Below are 25207 nucleotides of genomic sequence, written 5' to 3' on the forward strand. Positions count from 1 at the left end.
AAAGGATTTTTTTTTTTCTTTCAAATTTTGTTGTACTCTCTCCACAGGAAGTTTTAGCAGCAGATCAACAAGTCAAGTAAGTAAGAGCTCAATACACATAGAGATAAACTGATCATTTGTGTTATTTATTCATCATCTCCATAAATTAGTCCACGGCCCTGAAAACACCACAAACACAAAGAAAATTGCATTTCTGACTTCTTTTTTTAATGTGATACCACCCTCAGCTTTGGCAGTTGTCAAAAAGAGCAATGGGAGCTTGTTAGCACAGAGCACAGCAGGAGCAGAGAGTCCCACGTCTATAACATCATTTGTGCCAGAGAAATGCAATACATCCAAATTTCTCAGGGACTATAAAGGTAATACAAATTGGCTCCGCTAGCTAATGGAGGGTGGCCTATCTGTATCATGTATTCTGCTGCTAACTTTGGGCTTTTAGCCTCGCATGTGCTTCAAATGTGCTGTTGAATTTTCATGCTTTGTCTCCCTTTTATGTAGCCCTGGTACGCTGTAAAATAGTTAAGTACTCACAGTTTTCTGTGCTCTACATAAATAAAGCAGACTTACACGTCATTGTGGTTGTCTCTGAGGATGTCAGTTGATTATTTATTAACAGTGAAAAGGAGTCTGCAGTGAATGCTGAAGTAAGGCTTATTAGATGCTGTCCTGGGCGGGAGCAGAAACAGAACCCAGTTTTGACAGTCTGGCAGGCAGCCTGATCACACCGACTGAATTGTCCGCTGTCCCATTTACAAAACTGGCCTCAGTACATCTCAGGAGCATAAGAATGGAATAGTACAGGGAAAAGGAAAAAAATCTTTGAAAATCTTAAAGTTTGATAGAAATAAATCCACCCAATCTATCAGTGCTGTTGAAAATGCCAAGAATCTTAAATGTAATATTCCCTGCAGTCAAAAGCCATGCAAAATGATTCTGTACAACTGATCAGGGGTGGAAGAGAAAAGCAATACAGCAGTCTCAACATATTTAGTGTGGCGATATTGTACACTGACACCAAGTATGTTTTTTTTCTTAATCATATAGATTATTAATATTACAAATACAAATTAAACTTTTGGTAGCCTACTACAACATTTAAATCAATTGCTTTTCAGACAACTTGATACATTTTGGTGCAATACAAATAACTGAAGTGAGAAACTTTATCTTTAAAACTTTCTCTTATTAGATAAAACAGATGTTTACCTTTGATGACATAATTTACAGTTAAAAAGGTTAGGTTAATAATAAGGTTAATAAATCGCAAAATATCACAATATATATGTTACCCCTATACTTGGGATATTGCAAAACGTTAAACGGTTTGAACTCTGTCATAGAAACAGTCTGCATATGTTGGTATTTTTGCTACTTGTGATGTCATTTCTTGGGAGTATTTTCAAATGCTTCATACCCCTACAATGTGTACAACCCAAAAGCTAAGCTATTATGTAAGTCAATAAAACCATAATAATTTATAAACGTATTGAAATTATGTCATAAATTAAAAAAAAAATACAAAAATCAGACATGTTTTTTCATTGAATTTTAAAAAATAAACACACATTGATCCAAAAGATTTCTAAATACAGAAACATGGTACAAATATTTCGTATCACTACATAAGTTATATGAACTATGTAACTAACTATGTTTTTTAGTTTTTCAGATACCCTCATTTTTATGAGCAGAGTGCAGAACCCTTGTGATAGTTTCATCTGCAGTGCCTACATTGGTATTCTCAGTCATTTCTATCCCTAAAACCTGTACAACCTAAAAGCTTATGTAAGTCAATAAAACATAATAATTGATAACAGTACTGAAATTCATAAATTTAGAAAAATACAAGACATTCCTATCAATCTGCTTCTCTGCCTCTCTGGCACCACTGCACGTTTTCTCCGTCTTTTGGACCACTACCACAAGAAGTCTTAGCCTTCTGCTGCAAAAAAATGAAAATAAAAATAAAATAAATGCTCTAGCTATTACAGTTTTTATTTCAGATCAATTTTAAACAGAATCATGTAAACAACGATCTCCTGCAGCCATGAAGGGACAATTCTGTGGTGTGACCACAGGTCATCACTGCCTTTTAGACGGCTTGTAGCATAACAATAATGTCATCACACACGGACATCATGACGGAGCGAAAGACAGAAGTCTTAGCTGTCTGATGCAAAAAGAATAATGCTAGAACTCTTACATTTATTTTTTTTTAATTTTAGATTGATTTCTGACAGGATCAAGAAAACAACATCGGCAACTCGAGCAGTCACTTAATACAGCTGGACAGCATTACAAGTTAAGCATCAGGCCTCATAACAACATTCAGTCAAGATTCAAATGCCGTTTCAACCCATGTGACTGTATGAGTGGGCACTCACCAACAAGGAGAAATCGAAGTACGGCCACAGAATGTGTGAATCAATTCAGGATTGAAATGGCCTTTACGCTCAGTCTGGACGATTGATGCACATCATGGCAAGTTCAGACTTGCCATTGCCATTGACCTGTGCAGGGCTGAACAGTGGAGTAATGACACTGCATGCTAATTTCAAGAGGGATAGAAGAAAATTTGTGAAGTGTTTCCCACCTACAAAACAATATCTATTGCGCAGGCAGCTTTAGCTGTAATATACAGCAGAAACATCACATTGTTACTGATTCATTCTCTGACTGCTATCACTATAGCCTGCAATTACAGATGTAGCAGAATGCTGTCCATGGTCCTGAAGGAGGACAGCAATGAAGGCTAAAGTCAGGACAGTAAAGGTTTCGACTGGAACTGCCCAGTACATCAACAGGAGCCTGTTACTATGGTTCCTATTGTGCTTTGAATTAAAAGTGTGGTTATTTAACATTTCTGTTCATTATCAGTTAATAATAGATATAAAACAAGTCTTGTTTAAGAGAGGAGAGTATAAATTTCACAGATATTCAAAGAGGATGACCAGATTGCCTCTTCATTTATTTTTAACTCACCAGTGAGCGTGTCCTCATAGGCCCTTGAAAATGTTTAAACTGATAACCAGTGTAACACATTGCAATTGTCCCCTGTCAGCCTGACATAGCTAACTGTCACTGTTATCATGCTGTCAGGCAGGGATTTAACTTATTACACATAGAAGAACCCAGATCAGCACTGTACTGACCCCGTCAGATTTAGTTCGTCTTGTTATAATGTTGTAATCCTGAGCAGTCACCCTGTCTCATTCCCACACTGTATGAATCAGTTAATAACACAAACTCCAGGATGAGCTCCTCTTCACCTTACTGATGACCTGCTGGAACATAAAAGACCCCTGACGGTCCCTGGAAAATCATTTTATGAATCAGTAAGCCTGTTTAGACCTGTTATTAACATGTGTTTCGGTGATCCGAACACAAGTGGACAGCCGAGACACATCACTGTTCACATCTGTATCTATCATGCGTCTTAATGCCTTCGTCACTCATGCTAGAAGATCAAAGGGCCCCATGCACAGACAGTACGTCCACATTCTCTCCAACTGCTGGCTTGTCACATAAGCAGTTGTGTTAGTTCTGCCAGCAGAATTCAACAAATCTCCTTCCATAGGGTCACTTCATTCAACTCGTCATAAATAGGTAAAATAGAGAGCATAAGCATCAGGTTAGCAGGCTCTCTCTCTTTGAGGATACAAAAGCTGCTTAAATCAGATTGTATGTCATCAGTTTGGTTGACTTGCTACATCTGAAATCACCAGTGAATCACAACTAAATTACTTTTTAAATCATTGTAAGTATAGTTTTTTTTTTTTAATGTTGTTGCATCAGGGTCCTGCAGTGGGACACGTAACCCACAAAAAGCTTGGTGGTTGGTAAAAATATGTATACATATATATATATATATATATATATATTCATGGGTACGGGCACAGGTAAAAATTAACTACACGTGGGTGGGAAGCAGGTGAGAACAAAAATAGATTTTTTATTTTTCAGAATAAAACAAATGAAAAAGATGCGCAGAATATGCATAATATTGGGGCGCTGGTGGCTTAGTGGTAGAGCAGGCGCACCATGTACAAGGCTGTTGCTGCAGCGGCCCGGGTTCGACTCCAGCCTGTGGCCCTTTGCTGCATGTCTCTCTCTCTCTCTCTCTCTCCCCCCCTTCACACTTGTCTGTCCTATACATTAAGGGCTAATAAGCCACAAAAAAATATGTTTAAAAGAATATGCATAATATTTTGACGTCTAAATCACTATTGTCAAGCTCCAATTCCTTTTATTTTGTAAGCCAATGACAAAAGTTGAACCTTTGACCCTGTCATCACATTCGTCAACGACAGGGAGGACTCCTGCGATGAAACTTAGCAGCCTGAGGGTGAGGTGGCAGTTTACATCAAGTTCAAGACACCCAAGGAGGATCCTTTCAAGGTTTTATGGTGGAAGGAGCATGCTAAAATGTTTCCTAACTTGGCAGTGATTAAATGTTGTCGCCATCCCGGCCAGTGAACAAGACTTTCCTCCTCTGGATTTGTACTTCATGAGTGTGGGTTGGGATGCAGGATTGGTCTGGTACTGAGCTGAGTATGGGTTTTCAAAAACAGACCCATGTGGGCCTCTGTGTTGTGTTGTGATTGCAGGCCTGTGAGAGCTCTAGTTGCACACTGTAACCTCAGTCCACTTATCACTTAGGGTTTATTTGTAGTTTTTAGTCTGACCTCAAATCCATCAAGTGAAAATAGTAAAAACTACTATCAGCAAGAAAAGCCCAGAGAAAACGTCAATCATGACACCTAGACAGCCTCAAACAGACTTGTCACTTCCTTTAAAACTCATTCCTGCAGTTAGCACAATGTGAGAGCAGAACGGTAACACTTTACCCATCAACTGTTAATACTGCTCCCATGCCCTCCACCTCCCACACATCACATCTTGCCAAACTCTGGTATCAAAGAAAATCCCTTCCTTTGGCCATTGTGATTATTGCTCATGTTACATTGGACATTCCCGACAGCACTTGAAAGCAACATAAATCCTTCTATGTCCAGTAAGCCTCTGAGGGCGCAGAGGAGGGGAAAGGTCACCACAGACAATCTCCCATCTTGAGGAATTGCTAGTCAATCCTTTGCAACGCCCGCAGTATTTACTGTGTGTGTGTGTGTGTGTGTGTGTGTGTGTGTTTTCCACCTGCCACATCCTCCCCTGGTCTGTTTCTGCTCTTTCTCTCCTTCTAGAAACACACTTTTCCCCTCCACCTTTAGTTCTGCACCGTCACACAACAATTAAAACCGCTAAGTCTCTCGTTACCAGCTGCTAAAGATTAGCAGAGTATCGCTTCTGAATTGAGTGTTTTCCAGAGACTAATCCGCTGAAATCCCCCCCTCTGTTTTTTCAACGGCGGTAACGTGATAAAACAGACAACACTTCAGCCATGTCTCTGTCTCTCCCCTCACTAAATACTTCTATTACGAACGCCTACAGGCAGAGCTCAACTTTAGGGGATAGGATTCCGAAGCAGCAGCAGCAGGAGGAAAATCATAATAATAATAATAAATATTGACTCACCTGAGAAAGACCGTCTCTCCTTGTCGGACGGTGATATTGTCCATCACTTTGTTGTCGGACTGAGAATCCCCTTGGCTGCGGACTGGCAACCCTGCAGGCACAAGAAGCAAAATCCTCAGAGAAAGAAGAACTGTGCATTTGGAAAAAGCGACAAAGTATCCCCGGACAGACATCGTCTTCAGCCAAGAGGTGTAGAAAAAAAAAAATCCCACAGCGAGACAATGAGTCAGTTTGCGCCCCGTGAAACAGTCCCGCGGAGATTATTTACCCCCCAGTTCATTAGTCTTAATCCAAATCTTCTCGCCAGGTAGCCGCGGTGTGCAGGGGAGGAGAGACACTCGACCCTATCTGACTGCACTGTAAAACATCCACTGTTTAGTCTTTAAAGAAGGCAAAGAAAAAAATAATCCCTTCTCACTGACGGGTCCGGCTGCTGCTGTTCCTATTATTTCACCAAGTTTTTTATTCTAACATAAGAAGTCATAAAAAAAATGCTTCAGACGGGGATTCAAAGTGTTAATCTGCAGCCTCAATATGCCTAGAAACTAGGCGAACAACAAAAAGACACCAGAGTCATATTCAAAAGGAAAGACAGAGATGCCAAGTTTGCGATTTGCATCGGCTGTCATAGTTGTTTCTCTGCCGGCGCTCTGTCTTATTATGAGCACTTTCTGTCTGGCTACGTCACAGACGGACAGTTGGATAGTGGTGAAGGAAAATGGATTCACATTTGCATCAAATATCCCCTCACGTAATATTAATCATGTAGGCAGAGGTAGAGAGTCCCTGCTGCTCCATATTTAAATATTTAAAGTGCGTTATGGCTTATTGTTTGAGTTTAACTGTGCCTCTGATTGTTCATAATGCCCATTTTTACCTTGAATACCAATTATATTTTATTTCATACAATCCCCCGGATATTGCTGAACAATATTTACATATAAAAACATCAGTAAACCAATGCATCCCTGAAGAAAGTGGTCTAGAAGCATTTTCATTATCAGTTAATCTGTTAATTATGTTCTCAAGTCACAAATTGTAAGAAAATTGTAAAACGTGTATATGACAATTTCCAGAAGCCCAAGTTGACATATTCAAATTGCTTGTGTTCACAACCTCCATATATTCAGTTTAATCACTGACAAATAGCAAGAAAACCAGGGGGAAATAATCCCATTTGAGAAGCTGGACTGGACATTGTTTTGCTTAAAACATGACTTAAAAATAAATAGATAATCAGAATAGTTCCTGATTAATTTCCGGTGATCCATTTTGAGCAACTAGCCTAATTGTTGCAGATCTAATCCATAATGCTCCATCTCTACACCTTTGATAATTCAGAATAAAAATTATACCTCAAGGAGCAAAAGCAAACTCCACAAAGACGTATTCAGTATGCAGACTGCTTTTCCAGATGCACTAACGTTAGCACCGTTTTACTGTGGGGATTTTTTTTTTCTTATGGCTATTTGCAGCCTGCATGATATAAAAACTGGCACATCAGGGGGCAACATAACTTCTGAGAGAAGAAATGGCACATTTCAATTTCAATTTTCTTTTTTTTCCAATTTCGATATGCTTTGTTGGCATGAATGTCAGGTATACTTCTCTTGCTTCTCTTACGAATGAAAAGTTGAATTCATAGGCAATAGAACACACCCTTGCTTACTTCAGCCCTGTAGCCTTGCATGGCCTGGTATGACCAGTGGCTTGTAGTAAAGAATAAATCATACTCTCAACCTCCATGCAGCTGTGAGGGCCTGCATAGTTTCTGTCATGTGCATGCTTATGCACCACCCAAATTACATGAACTGTATGTACAAGCATGTCAACTGCTGTTGTGTGGTACATGGTCATGGACACAAATAATCAATATAATGTAGAATTCTGTTTGAGGCTGTTTTGTGTAAAGAGAAGAGAAGAGAAGAGAAGAGAAGAGAAGAAAGCCTTTATTTTCATTGCCCAAAGAGTATAGGATGAGGTTAGGACTGTCTTATCAAGCTGTTGCAAATGTAAAATTAATAGTGGATTGCACTGAATAAATAGTGGGTTGTGCTGATTATTTCATATATTGTGATTTATCAGCCTGATGGCCCATGGGTAAAAACAGTTTTTTAGTCTATTTGTGCTTAACTTTAAGCTCCTGTATCTCCTACCAGAGGGCAGGAGAGAGAACAGTTTGTGATCCGGATGGGAACAGTCTTACATATCAGGGACCGAACTGACTTTACTGAGTTAGGTCTCTGACTCTTCTGTTCTTCTGCTACTATTATACTCTGTTTCCCACCAAATGTAGTGCACCTATGCAGGTTTTTTAAAAAGGCCCAAACTCTTTGAAAATAGGCGACTGTTTTGCCATTGCCAGCAGTGTGCACGGCTCTACAGCAGACAAATATGCCTTTTTTTTTTCTTCTGCTGTGTCACATTCAATGTCATGGACAGGTCTGAAAACAGGTTAGTAAACAGTAGAAAGCAGCAGAGGTCAGTTAAAATGTTACAGTGGTTGCCTCTTTTTCATATCTTTTACTTATTTTGTCTCTCTTTCAAATTCAGTGCCAATTAAATTTGGAACAATGTTTGAGCACTGCTTGGAGATGTTGTTGTATTGTATTGTATCACACCGGCAAAGGGGCTTAAATCAGCATGTCTATCTGGGTGTCATTTCCATTGTTACGGATCAGAGCTAGAGCCCCCTCACCACTGCACAGTCGTTTGACCCAAGAGTGAATGCCAACTGTAACCTTCCCCATTACATACAAAAGCCAGATGTTAGTGGGTGTTAGGGTATTTTGTGAAGCGGGAAAGGGCCTTAACACTACATTTTAAGGCCCTGACACACCAAGCCAATAGTTGGCCGCTAGTCAGCGTTGCTGTGTAACTGGCTGTCTAACTAGCGTGAAGGCAGCCTTTTGGTTTCCCTTTTTAAATGACTAATACAGACTACCGCCATCTGCTGGTGTGGAGAGTTATTTCCTCTCACACAGGCACAGGATATGCATGTTGGTTGGCCGTTAGTCTGAGTGGGTGGAAGTTCGCTGCATAGATCAGCCTCTCATTGGGCGGAACGAGCCACCCGCCGAAGTCCCGCCCTACCACCTCCATTTGTGTAGCAGTTTTCAACCGTTTTCAACACGTCCTTTACTAACTTTTGCAGTGTTTGATCTTGTGGGGATGTAGCCATTTTTCTGCCATGGTTCGCGTCCTGTAGGCGATATTTTTGTGGGCATGTTACACCAAAACCTGTTTCCCCTCCGCAATATTTTTGCAAGCGCACCCTTGCCGTGGCACCGCCCAGAACGATTGTGATTGGTTGAAAGAAATACAAGCAGCCGAGGCATTTTTTTCTCCAATCTTAAAGTGAGAGTCGGCCCAGCCAGACCTTTCTTTTCTTGAGAAAGGTCTGGTGAGCGAGACTAGTTGGCTGTCAGCTGTGGTCATTGCAGTGTGTTCAGGTGCAACTTTTTGGCCAGTACACGGCAACTTGTATCTGGGCCTTTAGCATTGACCATTGTCAATATAACATCCTCTGGTGGCCACAACGGCCACTCCTAAGTAAATGTAACATTAGTCCCTATAAGGTATGTTCTTTCAAAGGCCTTCTCCTGCTTACATAAAAAGACAAAGGCCTTTTTCTTGGAAGACATTTTGACGTGACAATAGGAGAAGGTGTAAATAATAAAACGAATGATGCCTGAAATACATTTAGCTGCTCCAGTTTCATTCCCAGTATTGTTCACACTGGAACACTTAAATAAAACAGTACCATCATTAATGTTAATTGTAACACCTGCGCTTTTTCTACAATGACAAGTCTGGGAGAAAAGCCTGCTGGGAAAAGGCAAATGGTGACAATGTTGAGGCAAAGGAGTAGGACCATGTGACCAAACAAGTTTCCTGAGGGCACAGCTCAGATTTCTAAGTGCATGTCACTGTTAATGACTAAACGATTTAAATGTCAATTATTGTGTGTCATGCTACCACAGATAGATCACTTTATGTCAACGCTGCATGAATGTATTCCTTAGATAAAACATAAAAACATGTTTTTATTAGCTGCTTTAAGAGGAGTGGTAGTTAAATTGAAGCAGCCTTAGGTCAGAGAGCTCTGTTGTGAAGCTATATAACCCAAGCTGTATTGTTGTGGATGATGCTGCCATTAAATATCAATATTGTTAATTTTTATATCAATATTATATCACAAAGCAACACATTAAAGTAAAAGAGGATAAAGATGTTTGTAGAATTAAACTCAAAGGCTGAGTGACTGAAATTCTCTTCCTTTGTCTTATTCACACACATCATGCATATAATATGTTTTATAGTTCACATGATGCATTTCCAATTCCTATTCAATTCATTTTCAGTCTGGAGCCGTGCTGCTTGTAACAAAGGCAGATGCTAGCTTTAGATGAATATGTGCAAACGTTAGCTGTATATTTTGCATTTGTAAGCCCATGCTTAACATTTACTAGTTCATGTTGCAATGTGTCTCCTCCTGTCTTTGCTGTGTGAGCAGTGCATCAGGCCCTCCCTGGCTCTCTCAGCGCAATCAATTCTTGATTACTCTGATTTCATTTTAACAACCTCTGAGGGTTCTGTCATCTGCAGTTCATAAGCCATAAGAAAAACTTCGGTAGTATGTAAAGGGTTAAAATACTGAAAACAAGCTGAACGCTTTGCTTCAAACTACTGGTTCACAACAGAGTCCTATTTTTAGAATGTGGATGTCACAATGGTAAACAGGACCCAGAGAGACAATGCATGAAACCAGGCAACATGTAGAACAAAGGTTCATTCTTGTGACCTCTGTGACCTGTGCTCATTCGACAACAACAACAACTCAGAAGTGTGGTCCTCTCTCAGGCTTATGCAACACAGCAAAAGACCAAAAAAAAAAAAAGCACCTGGAAACATATACCTGCATAAACAGCATATACTCCAAACAGCTGAGACAAAGAGGAATTGCACAAGAGAAGTGAGGTGATGTGCTTCATTATACATTATCTCAGTTTAGTAACCAACCTCCATAGTGAATGGTGACACTGGACACAAGAAACACAGGTCCGGTCGGTGGAAGAAAATGTTGGCATTGTACATTTCTGCAAACCAGGGATAAATTACATTTGCACTTTCATACATTTATCAATGTTTCTAAAGTAATGCAGTATATCAGATTGGATAATGTGACACCTAGGAGAGAAGCCTGCCCCGCTGTAGACAAATGTTTGATACCAACAAACAACCAAACTGGCTAGTCATTGCTGTTTCCAGCATCTTGTTAGGCCCAGAATTGGGTGTTTTGTAGTGTCACTGTGTTTCCAGCAGCATTTTTAGGCACTAAAAGGGTATTTTTAGAGACATTGCTGCTTTTCTTTCTGGGATAGTTGCACAAGAGCTGTTGCTGTTTTTCTGGCTCGGATTTTTCCCCCCAAGGTGGTAATTTTAAGCCAAAACATGGTATTTTCCTAAACCTAATCACATGTGAACCAGAGCATTGTTGAAACGTGAAGTTTCAATATATCTGCTACATAATAATGTGCAAATGTAATGTATCCTTGGTTTCCAGAAATGTATATTGCTACTGGGTCAGAAATAGAAAACTACTGCAGTGTGTGGTTCATAAGCATGCAGGTGAAACTGAACAGACAAGTCCAAGCCAGTGAGTCACAGTCTCTATATAGGTTCTTTGTCTCATAACAGTTTCATCCACAAGTTACTGAACCAGCCTGAGGGCTTACAACAAATGATCAATATTTGATCAAGTTTGGCAACAAAAAGGATGCCTGACAGTTAATTGTTATGTAACTTGTACCATTCTGAAGATTTCTGTGGTCTGCAGCATTCATTTCTATCGTTATTTGCGACTGGAATGTCTCAGACAGAGTGGACTGTCTGGGGGCATGGGTGTAGCCCAGGGGGTAGGAGTGACCATGAACCTCAGTGTCCCTGGTTGGAGTCTGGCTGGGAACATTTGTTGCATCTCTCTCTCCTCATTTCCTGTTTCTCTCTCTCTGCTGTCTGTACGCTTTAAAATTTCCCCCAAAACACCTAATAAAGAAGATGCCCAAGGCACATCCAAATACTACAAATAAAATTCTTAGAATAAATTTTGAATCCCCTGCAAACTTCAGAAAACTAACTTTCGACTGATTTGCTGAATCACTCTTAGAGTCAAATGCTAGTAAACTTTGACTGCTAGAATAATGGTTTAGATGGGGCAAACTGCACCTACCAGTAGGCCAGAGGGTGCATATCAATGTTGTAAAATGGTTGCAGTTGCATTAGGTTTCAATTTTACTATTCTTAGTTGTAGTGGCCAAACATACCTGGTAAGGTCTAGGAAAAGATCATGGTATGTCTCCATTTGTCTCCCAGGTGAAAGTCCTATGTTTGTCTGAAACACCCACCCACCCCAACCTCGCGTCTATGTCGCCTGACCTCCTCTTTTGCTCCCATTATAATGTGCTTTTATTGATCATAATTATTGCAGCCACTAGAGGTCGCTGCCCTGGAGGTAGAGTAGGGCCATTTTACCCCAAATCTCAGCTGCAGATGACAGCTAATTATGACCATTTAATGAGCAGATAACATTCTAAGCGGGTGACTGAGTAAATGGGTTTTCAGGGCATTAAGGTATTACAAAAACATGTTTAGTCTGTTTAAAAGAGACAGTTTTGATGAGTGCTTTAGTGGACATCAGAATCTCTCAAAAACATTAGAGTTTTAATAGAACCAGATGTCTCTACTACTCTAAGATTTTGAGTTTTTTTTCCCCTTTTAATTTCTTCATCTTTTTTTTTTTGTTTGTTAACACAGCTACTGAGTGCAGTTTATCAGCTTCAGTCTTTGCACTGCTTAGTCAAAATGATATTCAGAGGACTGAGTTTTTGTTTCCACAAGATAAGAATCCGCTGCTCATGGAATTAACAACCAGCAGCTTGCCACTATTCTAAGTCATTTGCCCACACTGGACAGAGCCATCATCTTGAGACAAAGAGGTCATTTTAGTGTCAGTCAACTCATCAGATATCAGCACTATAGTCAGTGAGTGGCTTTACCCAATAGCACAGTAACCAAAAGGTGTGTCAGTTTTATGCAAAGGATTAGCCTATGCATGTGGCCTACACAATTGTGAGCATTTATACGTGTGTGATGGTGTGTCTGTGTCACTCTGAAGTTACACCTCCAAAACACTAGTCAGCGGCGGGGTTTCTGTGATTTGAGCTGATTAAAACATACCTAAAACACACGCAAATCGGCTTCACTAAAACTCACTCAGGATTCACAGACAAAGAACTTGTCTTTTACTGGCCACATTTTCCCACAAATACAACATACTAATGTTATTAGCACAAGCCGATGGCATTTTACATTGTATAAATTAGCCTAGCAGCTAGCGGGCTTTTCCTCTGCTCATACAAAGCCAGGGACAACAACAACATTTAACAATGGTAACGATACAAAATTCGGCTCCATTAAAGCTCACAGGGTTCACTGACAAAACAACTGTCCTGTACTAAACACGTTTCCAAACAAATAAAACATGCTAACGTTATTAGCACAAGCCTATGGCATTTTACACTGCATAAATTAGCCTAGTGACTGGTGGAGATTTCCTCTACCTATATGAAGCCAGGAAAAATCACACACAAGACATAAAGTACTGTTTTGTGGGAGCTTTTTGGTCTTCACAATTTATTGTTTCTTATCTGTGAAATAAAAGTAAACAATAAGCTGTGGGAAATGGAAGGAAAGGAGGTCTGTAGCGTTGCAATGTGTAGTTACATTTCTGGGGAGATGCATGTCAGGCTACGGTGTGGGGTACGGCAGAAGTATAAATCCTGCCATAGTAGTAGTAGTAGTAAGAAGAATGTGTTTACTACCCTTTTGACATAACCTTGTTATAATCTCTCCAAGTGCTGCATTTTTTCATGTTAAACTGATAAAAACTACAGAATGTATAAGACTTCTGTAGGTGGAGCACCTGATTTTAGACTTTTAGTACCAAAAGTTGCTTTATTTTAATCATTAAATAAGTAAAACATGTATCACATTGTCATTGTCCTTAATCCAGTGGAGAGGTTGCTTCCTAATGATCACTTAAATTCATGCTTGCTTGATTTAGCGCAATTATTGCAGGTTCTCTGTCTGTCAGCAGCCTCATAGCAGTGTCCTCTGCCTATTCCCATTCATAGCATGACATGTGACATACCCCTGAAAAAAAAAAGTCAGCATGCAATTATTCAGTCCTGTGCTCACAACTGCTGCTACTTTCACTCATTTAATCCCATCATTCACCAGTGCTTTTCAATACCCAATATTTTGCCTCTCAGCACTTTTACCTCAGTTTTTCACGCTGTAGAGGTAAGCTAATGAAGTCATACAAATTGAAATGACAAGAGCTGCAATCAAAATCACATTACTGGTAAACATACAATTAAATTTTTTTAATGCTATATTGTTTTTGTCATTTTGGCTGTTGTTAAAATCTTAAATAATCCACTTTATGCCCAGGTTTCCTAGTATTTGGGTTGAGGTATCCACAAGGCGGGAATAATAATAATTAGTTTGACTTTGTGTCTGTGCCTGAAAGGCCTCAAGAAGCTCCGCCTGACCAATAAATGTCAAAATCCATTATAGTCTGAATATGAAAACCAGTATTAATTACTGGATGGAACTCAAGGCCTTTCTGACTTCAAAGCACAATGACCGCTCTCTTCAAGGGCATCATTTGATTAAGAAAAAAATTTAAAATGTAAAAAAATAGCTATCACGTGTTCTCTCAACTGCAGACCCTAAACGTGACAACATGCCATATCGAGTTTACCTGGCAATATCGTATAGATAATGTGGATACAATGTTTCAAATTTCTCCCTGCCAGCTCTAAGCATTATATTATGAGGCTAGAGGAAGCGAGTGTTCTTCAGACTTGACAGCATCGAAAGCTATTTTATAGTCCAGATCTTGAAAGAGACAGAATGAGATGTCACCATCCAGAACAACGAGCCTCCAGGCAGCACATTCCCGGGAAGCTATACAGTCACGTCATTTGACTTGCTTGGAGCGCTGCAGCTCATAATTGAGGTTCCACCTCCACACAGACTATAAATGCCAGCGCTCTGCACCCCTCTGCATCTCACCTGAATGGAGTTGTCAAGTAAATGAATGAGTGAGATAAAGCCTTCTTCGGTGACATCTAATGTTCTCCATCTGAACCACCTTTAGTGTAGTCAATCACTCATTGTCACCTTTTGGATCAGCGCATGCTAAGTCAGTAAATTAGAGATGGCATGTCACCTAAACACATGAACGTAAAGGTGGAGATCAATTAACAATTATTTATTGGACAGATTTTTTCAGTTTTGGTGGGAATAACCTAAATATAGAAAAAGGCTGCTCTTTAAAGTAGAACTGCATAAGCAATTCTTACAGCCCAGTTTTGTTTACCTATAAATCATTATTAATTATTGATTATTAACCATATGTTTGGTGATACTACAGTAGCACTTATTAATACATATTTTTATACAAACAATAGATCAAATCACTATGTGTAATGTAAAGGGGGCAGTCATAGTTCCAGTCCCAGCAGGGAGGTATTAAATCAGACATTTTATTCAAAAATCTGGTGAACATAGAATTTAGCAGCTACAGAGCCAGATTTTATACTTAGGAGTTGAAAAAAGCAGAGCATGAGAGTGATTATTCAACTCATCAGTCAACCAAAAACAGAACTTCACTTGAATGCTCATGTTGCTTTGTGTGTGCTGGATGCAAAAATAGGCAACTGTTTGCTGGTGTGGCTGCCCTTTGTGCAGTAGCTTTGTTGTGTGTTCCCATAGAAACATAATGTGGTTAAATTTTGAAATGGCAATGTTGTGCTTTCAGTTTGTTCTGCTGCCCCCAAGTGGCCAAAAAATAGAATAATTTCTACTTCGTCTGCTTTTTAATTTATTTAAATGTCTGACTTTGTCTTAGTCTTTAATTAACAGTGACCAATTACCATACGTTAATACTAAACTTGAAAAAGAGTTGAAGAAAAACCTGTTTCAAAATATCATTGGAGACTCTTTCCAATCCAATCAGCAGAAAAGAAAAAAAAAAAACATTGACATTGTATGTTTCTGAAAACCACAGATATTCCTTTTGTGCATTATTTTGTAACAGATATGTTGAAACTTTATGTTTCATCAAGGCTGTGATTAACGTGTGATTAGGTTTAGGCACAAAAAACAGTTGGTTATGGTTAAGAAAAGATCATGTTTTGGCTAACAGTAATGACTCGCTAAAAAGCAACGTCTTTTTGCTTGTTGGTCTCTAATAGTGGTTTGCCGTGGTGTGCCGCTTGATAGGCAAAAGTGTGATGCCACCCACCATCCCCACCCCTCTCAGCTCATACATCACTTTAGAAACTTTGATTTGATACATATGAAACATACCAATGCAATGTATTCAGGGTACGCAGAAATGTACTATGCCAGTGTTTTCTTCTGACGACTGGGCTGCTCTTTCCACATTTAAGTAAAACCACAATACCTAGCTTCAAGTGTTTCAGTCGCTAACTATGAGTTATATGCTGTATGTGGGATTTTACACCATTTCACAATTATGCCAACTATCCATGCAGCAGCATGCATTACATTTCCTCCAACCCGTATTTGGCAAAGCAAATTTGTAATATTTAACTATATTTTGTGAAGGAGATTAGGACTTATTTGTCTTTTGAAGATGATGATAAATAAATAGAAATACTGTGCAAAGTCTGTTTCCACTGGCTGTGCCCAAAAGTAATGAAGTACTAATTGTGAGGTAAACAAAGACCACAAGGAGACAACAAGAGGGAAAAAAAGATCCCATCCACTTGATGATGATGATGTCTAACTAAACTAATGGTAATCATGCAGGCTTAATTGGGTGGTTTGAATGAGAGGACCACAGGGAAAAGCTGGGTGAAGGCAGTAAGTGACCCGCCTGCTTCAAATACTGTCAAGATGTCACTGAGCAAAGTGCTTAACCTCCAACGACTCCACTGGAGCAGACTGGACAGCTTCCCAGTGTGAAGGAGTGTGTCACTGTAAAAACACATTTACTCAGCACAGTTTCACTTCTTTAGCTCAATGTAAAGTGACATCCTGTTGTTAAAGCTAATTTTGGGTCTTTAAAAAGCGCAAGATTTCCAATGGGCCTGAAGGCAACAAAGGACCTTTTATCTGTTGTTAATTGGAATGAATGACAGAGGGGTAAGGGACTGACTGAAAAGAGCATGTGAGAAAGACTGACAGATGAATGTTAGTGTGTCATAATGTCACCCTAATCAGCATAATCAGTTTAATGACCACTATTAGGCAATCCTCCACACATGTCAATCAAACTGTGATGGAAGATACTACAGTGTATTTTCAAAATGCAGGTACGCACTGGTGCTTATTTTTCAAGAATGCTATCATATCGACAAGATACCAGTACCAGTGACATGCAACTGTGCATACGCACATTAGCATGCCCTCACGTCATTTATCATTTTAAATATGGAAAAGTAGAACAGCTGGAGCCGCTTGTCATTTTGCTTCTTTGAATCAAAATAGGATTTTTTTTGTTCTCCTACCAGTGGCAGACATGCTGGTCCATGCACAGCCTCTTTCATTCCTTCAACCACCCTCTTGATGAGGTCCGTGTTGTGATATTTGTGCATATCAAAAAACCTGTTGATACCCAAGTCTTTAATGTTAAAAACGTAGATATGTTTCTCCCCCTGACCAGAAATGTGGACTTTTCTTTTTGGCGTACCTCTCAACTCAGCCTTGCAAACTGTTTGAAAGTTGGTTTGTGTACAAGGTATCCATGACAACACACAGAGTTGACGGGAAATAGACAAGAGGCATATGTATCATAAAAGGTGGTAAAAAGTCCAGTTGAGATGTATATTCCAAGACATGACATCAAATTCAGAATATTGTCATATTCATAATAATAACGGAATGTAAACCTAGCCATTGCTGCACTTGTATAGGCTCAGAGGTGCCAGCTTCCGGGAGCAAGTTAAACAGTCAAAAAAAACAATGAATACTTACTGTGGTCATATTGCAAAATATTGTCAATCAGGACATTCAGTACAAATCAGTCTGTACCAGACTTCTATCTTAACCCTGTAAAACATGAGCAAATTGGCCTGATTCCTTCCAAGAACACACAACAAAGGCAATGAGCAACTGTACAAGAAATTACCCAAAAATTAGAAAACAAAACAAAACAGTAAAACTTACAAGAAAATGTCCTGAGAAATAGTAAAAAATAAAAAAATGTAAAAAACAAACAAACAAACAAGGAAAATACCTTGAAAAGGTGCTAAATACATAAATATTTACAGTGTTTTCTTAGTATAATTTTAAAAATACAATTATAATAGTTAAAAGTTCTGGGCGTTTTGTTTCTTTTTTTTTTTTTACCCCTTTCTTTCTTTTCCTTTCCAGGCTATTCCTCTTGTCACTTTTTACCTTTTTCTTGCAATTTGTGGGACATTTCTTGTCAAGTTGCCAGTTGCCTTTTTGGTACATTTTTGAGAGAAACCAAACCACTTTGCTCAGGTTTCAAAGGTTTAAATGCTTAAATGTGAAATGTGTGTGGCGTCTGTCAAAATTTCTCTTTAAATGGTTTGTAAGGCAGGAGATAATTTAACCTGCTTCCACAATAGCTTCCACTTCTATTTGGTATGGTGATGACAGCATTTCTACACAGGAGTATAAAAGGTATGGAAAAATGCACATGTAATGACAGTGAGTAGCAGACTGCCTGAATGTGGATGAACTGAGACATATTGTTGAAATGCATAAAATTTTCTTAAGACATCTCTGGGTTATGTGCAATGGTTTCACTGATCTGGCCCACTTAAGATCAAATTGGGCTGTATGTGTCCCGTGAACTAATATAGGTACGACACCCCTGGTTTACGTGTATTAGTGGATATGAAGTGATTTATTGTAAAATAAGATATGCACCATTAAAGACTCCAAACACTGAAACACTTCATATGGTATATGGATTTTGGACATTTTAGGGTACCATTAAGAGTGCGGCTGAATTTCAACTGATTTATTGATTCTTTTTGCAGAGTAAAATTCACTATAATCCTGTATTGCTTGGAAACGGTTTGTTAAAATAATCCTTGCTCAAGGTGCCTTAAAAAGTAACTAGGAAGCTGTGTCCAAAATAAGGAGCAGTAAGTTCACTAGCATTAATACAGACCACAAAGGAATCATCTTATAGGCACGTGGATGTCAAATGGCTGGCGAAATTTGTGTACGCTGGCTCTTGCAAGATTGTTTTTTGCTTATTTGGAAGAAATATAATATTGTTCAATAAGCTAATACAGGCTAATGTCAGCAGCCTCTTGTTGACATTGCAGGAACTTAAATGTTTCTCCAGTCCACAACCATGATTAGTGTTCGAATTCACCACATTTATTTGAGTGGACTAATTAGGGACCTCAATAGATTACCCTATATGGGGAGAGACTAATTAGGGAATAGCGATTGATTCCGGACTAAGAATTAGTCTTCATCATCAGATGGACTTTGTTCAGTTGTCATGGAGATGACTCAGTAGTCATCACATAATCATGTTCAGAGATGGTGTTATGTCAATGTCCTCCTTGATCTTTCTCGAGCTGTTCATTGAGTCCTCATCAATGGATTTGACCCTTTCCCAGTCAATGCTGTGACACTGGTGTTGACAATGATGTTTTAGTCTGAACACACAACAAAGGCTAATTTCAAACCCTGAGCGTTGTGTTAATCATGCCTTGAGTTGGATGCAATTACAATGTGCTGTGACAACTTCTACATGTTTTTAGCCATGACCCACAATTTTAATGGCGTTTCATCAGACCTTTAGGAAGGGTTGACCTAGTAGGTAGAAAAAAGGAGCCTAAGGGGCCATACACATGCTGCGTTTTTGCGCCCTCAGATTCATTGTTTTCAATGTAGACACACAGGAGGCATGCTCAAATGCCAGAGCTACGCTGTTGCAGCGTGCAAGCATTCCTGAGTGCCTGTTTGTCAGGCCGCAAAGACTGAGATAAACTGAATACAACAGCGCACACCACGTCATGTAACAAGGACCAACCAATCACAGCCGACAGATATCTTTCCCTTCCTCTGTAAATATCAATCTGTGATAATCTGCACTCAGGATTTCAGGTAAATAGGCTATGATATGGTGCTTGTTGAGGCTGTTTAGCAAAAAAGCTTGCTGAAATATGAAAGACAGTTATACTTAAGTACATTTACAACAAGACAGCAGTCATGACAGTCGTGGACCAAACTGCAAACAAAATAGTTCTAGTCGTCTTGACCGTTGTACACTTTTATCGGATTGCCATGTAACGTCATCAACATTGCTAACGCTAGGAGATCTGGGGGAAGAAGTAATTTGTAATGACGATCATATCCACACTGGGCAAATCAGTCAAGTTGGGGAAAAATCACTTTTCTTAGTTTTGTATGGATCACATCCAAAGGTTTCAATTTTCTAATGATACCTGCTGCCTACAGGTTCATCCAGCTCTTTTATTTATTCATGATCCTCTACATCCAATGCACACAGTACATGGATTTATCACTTCCTGCCTTCCATCGGAATTTTAGGCGTCATAATAGTCATGTTATGGCAAACAAGCTATTGACCTGGGTTAAATAAAATGGCTGTGGACTTTAGGGGACTTTAACTTGCAGTGTTGCGTGTGTGTCATGTGCAAATACAAGTTACATTCTTAGTAACAGTTCTTAGTCCTAGTTATTTGTTTTGCCAATTACTTTTTTTGGGAAATGAAATTGTTGCCTGGAGTATGTTAACAGTCAACATTTGATTACAGTGAAGTTCACATGGATGGTGGATGTGCAAAGCATTGAGTTATCCCAGGTTTAGGCAACAAGTGCACTTTGGTTAAGATAAGGGAGAAAGGTGGTTGAATGTTAAATGTTACTATAGTAATCACATCTTGTCACGTGCTTCATTTGACTGTTGACTTTTTCCAAGATTAAAAACAGCCTATAATATTTCTCTAACCTTACTGAAATGCTGTAATGCCTAAACAGAACCAAAACAACATGAATCATACTTCAGTCGCTGTGAACAGATTTTGTAGAATGAATGAAACATGTACTGAGCATTCTGCAAGTACATTCAGAATGTAAATTTTATGACTTTGCGGATACAGTACATCCATTAACAATATTTCCTTATTATGTTGATAAAACAACATAATCAGCATGTCATTATGTTTCTAACAAAACATATTTATTGTCGCAACTTGCAGCATATGAACGTAATTACTAGGATACAAGGTTGGCACTCTGAATTAACAAACATACATACACAGCCTTTGTGTAAGGCAAACTGATAATTAAATGCTGTCTGTCTTTTTATCCAATTCCTGTCTACCTTTGGAAATGGTTCCTAGAAAACAGTTAATATTTGCTGTAATTGCTGGCTTAATTAGCCTATGATGCTCCAGACAGCAGGATGCTTTCCTTTTGAATGTTCAAAACCCTTTTTTCCTGTCCTGCGAACCTTTCAATTACGATTTATATGACAAATGTGCTTTTTATTTTCACTGCCAGTCTGGCATCATAACAGTGATTCACCTACATAGGGACCGCATTTATATAACAGGTACATTGCAATCGTTTCAAACACCGTATTATCATGGAGAACTAATATACCTGAATAGCCCATAGATGATATTGCCATTGGTTGACTTGACAACAAATGAATGCAAAGTGGAAGAAGTTGTATGATTGGCTAGAAAGAAAAAAAAAAAAAAAAAAGAGGAGAACAAACTCAATACAGCATCAAGCGACAACCAGCAATGGCCCCTGATCAGCTGCAGTGTGCTATACCAGTGTAATTTACACTTAAGTTGGGAGCCACAGGCCAGATGTGCGTGAAATGCGTCATGCTGGTGTTCTGGACAGCGAGTTAAACGGTTATCTCTGCCGCTCTGCACTGTGATCCCTCTTGATGACTTCCAGATGGTCATCCTCCATCTTTAAGACTCTCTTTGTCCACAAGGGAAGCTGGGGTAATGAGGTCTTAGTCACCAGCATTAATGAAATATCACCTAGCAGACTGAAGGCAAGCAATGCAGCAGGAGGATCTCAACAAGGAAGTCAGCTGGACACCTCAACCTGCTGCATGTGGTGAGGCCCTGAGAATGCCTCTAGAAAAGCTCAGTGATATAAAATGCGTGGTTAAACGTTCACACATTAATCACACACATTCCTCTCAGTGTAGAATTAAGCTCACAATATAATTGGGTCTCAAGAGAGCCTGGTGAGAGAGAGGAAAAAAACTGACAATGCGAATGTGTTTTTGTGCGATTTCCCCATTGTATGCAAGTGATTGCATGTCTAAGTAATTGTGCTGGAGCACTTGCAGATGTGTGGACAGGAAGCACTTGACTTAGGGGTTTGGAGAAAAACAATAATTAAGAGTGAACAAACAGTGGTGATAACAGCTGCAGGAGAAGCACTGTGGTTGAGTGGCTGTGAAGTCGGCTGCTTGTGGTCCGGGAGAGGTTTCCAACTGGCACCGAATCAGAGGACAACGTGCCTGGAGGCCAGCGCTGCGCTCCACTCCTCATCCCCAACACTCACCAAGAGCAAGCATTTGCCAAGATCTTAATCACGATGGGCTCAAGCAATCAATACCAAAGTGGCCCTTAGGTGTTAGACACCCCCAGAGGAAGTGACCATTACTTTCTAATAAAGAGATTGATGCTGGCAAAGTCATCCTCATCACCCCTTCGCAACGGCTTCCTGACTGCGGGGCATGTCAAGTTCACTTGCGCAGTGACACGTCCTCAGCTTTTAACCCCCCCGGAGACACATTCCATTCAGCGACACCTCGCCACGGAGGCAGCAGCATCTTCACAAACATCTCATTCTGTCCTTTGCCTCTAAATGAGAGCTGTGTGTGGAAGGGAAATGGATTTGAGGCCATATACCATAAAGCAACATATCCATGTAAACAACTAGATGCGGTCACCCAGAGCAGCTTAACAAAAAAAAAACCAAAAAAAAAAAACCCTTGCTGTAGGCGATGGACTCACTAATTCACACAGGTCAAAGCAATATCAGGCATAAATGCACAATGTGAAGAAAGCACTTTATCTTCAGATGTCTTCATAATGTGCAGGGCTGGGGAGCAGCTCAGTAATTATTAATGGCAATGGTGTGGGCTTGTTTGTTTATTCATCTCAGCATTTTTTTCACGGGGGGAGACACACACTGATACAACAGCTGTTTTAAAAGAGCTGCCTCCCCCACATGCACACACACTTTGGTTCCCTTGAGTAGAGGCACTTTAATAAACACATTTTTTGCTGCTCTATGGCGTTTTTTTCAGTAAAGCTTTATAAAAGTGTCAGCTTAAGGCAGAAAGGTGCACACATCTAATTATTATGTGGTTATATTCCTTTTGTTGACAAAATCAAGCCTGTACGAGTTCTCCTACGGGAATGGAAAAAGGAGCTTACTGTGACTAATAATACATTAACCAAAGAAATATGCAAAGCCTTGTGGCAACCCAAACTTTTGACTTTTTTAAGGCAGAGGATTTTCATGCATATTCAAGAGGAAAATGTTGTTGAAACGTGTGTGAAAATTACTGTAGGAGCTGTGACTCGAAAATATTGCATGCTTTTGGTAATAACAATATCATAAGGCTCTGTGCTAGAATATAGCATATAGAGACAGAAGGGCAGCACTAATCAATGACATGTTTCATTATGGCCTGCGGATACCCTGTTTGTATTATTTTTAAAAATGTGGATTGTACCTCAAAGGATAACTGTGGTTTACACACACACACACACACATATATATATATATATATATATATATATATACAGTGTACAAACATACTTTATGTGTCTATATATATATATGTATATATATATACGCCATGGGAGGTAGTAACAGCACTGTAACTGTGTTATTAAAACAGGATGGACAGCAAGAGCAGAGGATGAGATGAGATCAGCCACCATGTAACATGGATGGTAAATGATTGTTATTGCCATGTTATGCCATTGTTGCTGTTTAGAAAGGGCAGCAGATAGGGCAACTATATGCTGATGCTTTTGTGTTGCATGTTCACCCGTCACACCTCTTTTGGTTGTATGATGCAGTCTATAATCACACACTGGAGCAGCCTTATCTCAGCGGATTGACTGTGTTTTGGAACCAGCCTCATGTGGCCATTAGAGGAACTGCAGGTTTTGACAAATCAGCATTGGCTTCATTTTTTATAGCCCTGGAGGTTGCTGTTTGATATATGTAATCCAAAGGGTGGTGGTTGGATCTCTAGCTTTCACAGTCTACATGTCAAAGTGTCCTTGGGCAAGGTGGGAGCACTGACTGTATTAAATAATGGACATAACTGCCTTGTCACCCTTTGGTTTGTGTACTCTCATTTTGAAGCCTCGAGTTTGGCATCTTGGCCACTGCCATACTTGGACCAGAGGCTGGAGCTGTGGAGGAGCGAGGGGTGGATCTGATTGCCTGCGAAGAGTCAATCAGACTCTTCGCAGGCAACCTGCCATTCATAGTGGCCACACCCTTAATTATACATAACTGTAAGCCTTAATAACATTTATAAAGGTGAGTTATATAAAAATCCAACCTCTGTACAGTTACTATGAATGTTTAAATTAGCTGTAGAGACCACAACAATTTCCAATACCAGGCTGTAAACATGTTTATTTTTGTGGTAAATTTGAATATTTTAACATAGGGGTCGATGGGGATTGACTTGCTTCTAGAGTCAGCCTCAAGTGGCCATTCAAGGAACTGCAGTTTTTGTCACTTCTGTGTTAGCTTCATTTTTCAGCCCCAGAGGTTGCCTCTTGGGTGGGAGCCATAGGGAGCCATGTGTGAGTATACATGAATGATGATCTGATGAGCAGGTGGCACCTTGTAAGGTACCCTCGGCCGCCAGTATAAGAATGTGTGTGTGTGTGTGTGTGTGTGTGTGTATGGGGTGAATTGTACCTGCAGTGTAAAGTGCTTCGAGTGGTCACCAAGACTAGAAAATATAAATGCGGTCTGTAGACATGTCAAGGGTTGCAATATGAGTATGTGAATATGATTATTTCAGTGAAGGATATCCTTATAATTGCTGGGGGGTATCGGTATTTGGACATTTCAAGCTGATTGATACCACTACTGTGATGCCAGCACAGTATGTGGCTTTTGACCTTGACTACAGTTCACACAATCCAGTGTGTGCTATAAATGCCTTCCTTTCACATGATATATTTGATTGTTTATCTTCCTACAGCAGCTCACTGAGGCACAGGCCGACCTCCCTGGAACCAGCTGCCTAGTCTCAGAAGAAATTATGAACTCCAAATGCAATGTGCCATCAAAAACACACAAGAAACAAGACAAATAGACCTAAACTGCATCTTGATACAGTACAGAGTGTGTAATACTTCATTGAAATAGCTTCCTAGTTTACTGTTAGATGATGTAACATCAGCACAGGTAGTCTCATAAAGTCAAGTCAAGCACTGACATCCTAATGGAGTGTGACCATTAAACATATGCAGAGACCGCAAGGAGTTCAGTATCTTATATTACAGTGAAACTGGGAGAAAAATCAGAAAATATATCC

The 25207-nt window shown here is 39.6% G+C and overlaps 1 protein-coding gene across 2 annotated transcripts in view; it reads right to left on the reverse strand.

The window, feature by feature from the left end:
- The window catches only part of ntm (neurotrimin), a 662707-nt gene that overhangs the window by 210123 nt on the left and 427377 nt on the right, over positions 1 to 25207 (reverse strand). The window contains exon 2 of one of the 2 annotated variants that reach the window (XM_033648640.2): positions 5533 to 5623. In XM_033648640.2, coding sequence (XP_033504531.1) covers positions 5533 to 5623 — 91 coding nt within the window. Of the gene's footprint in view, positions 1 to 5532; positions 5846 to 25207 lie in introns of those variants that run through there. The other variant, XM_033648632.2, reaches the window with a different exon arrangement.

This window comes from Epinephelus lanceolatus, chromosome 11, assembly GCF_041903045.1.
Source record: "Epinephelus lanceolatus isolate andai-2023 chromosome 11, ASM4190304v1, whole genome shotgun sequence".
NCBI lineage: Eukaryota > Metazoa > Chordata > Actinopteri > Perciformes > Serranidae > Epinephelus > Epinephelus lanceolatus.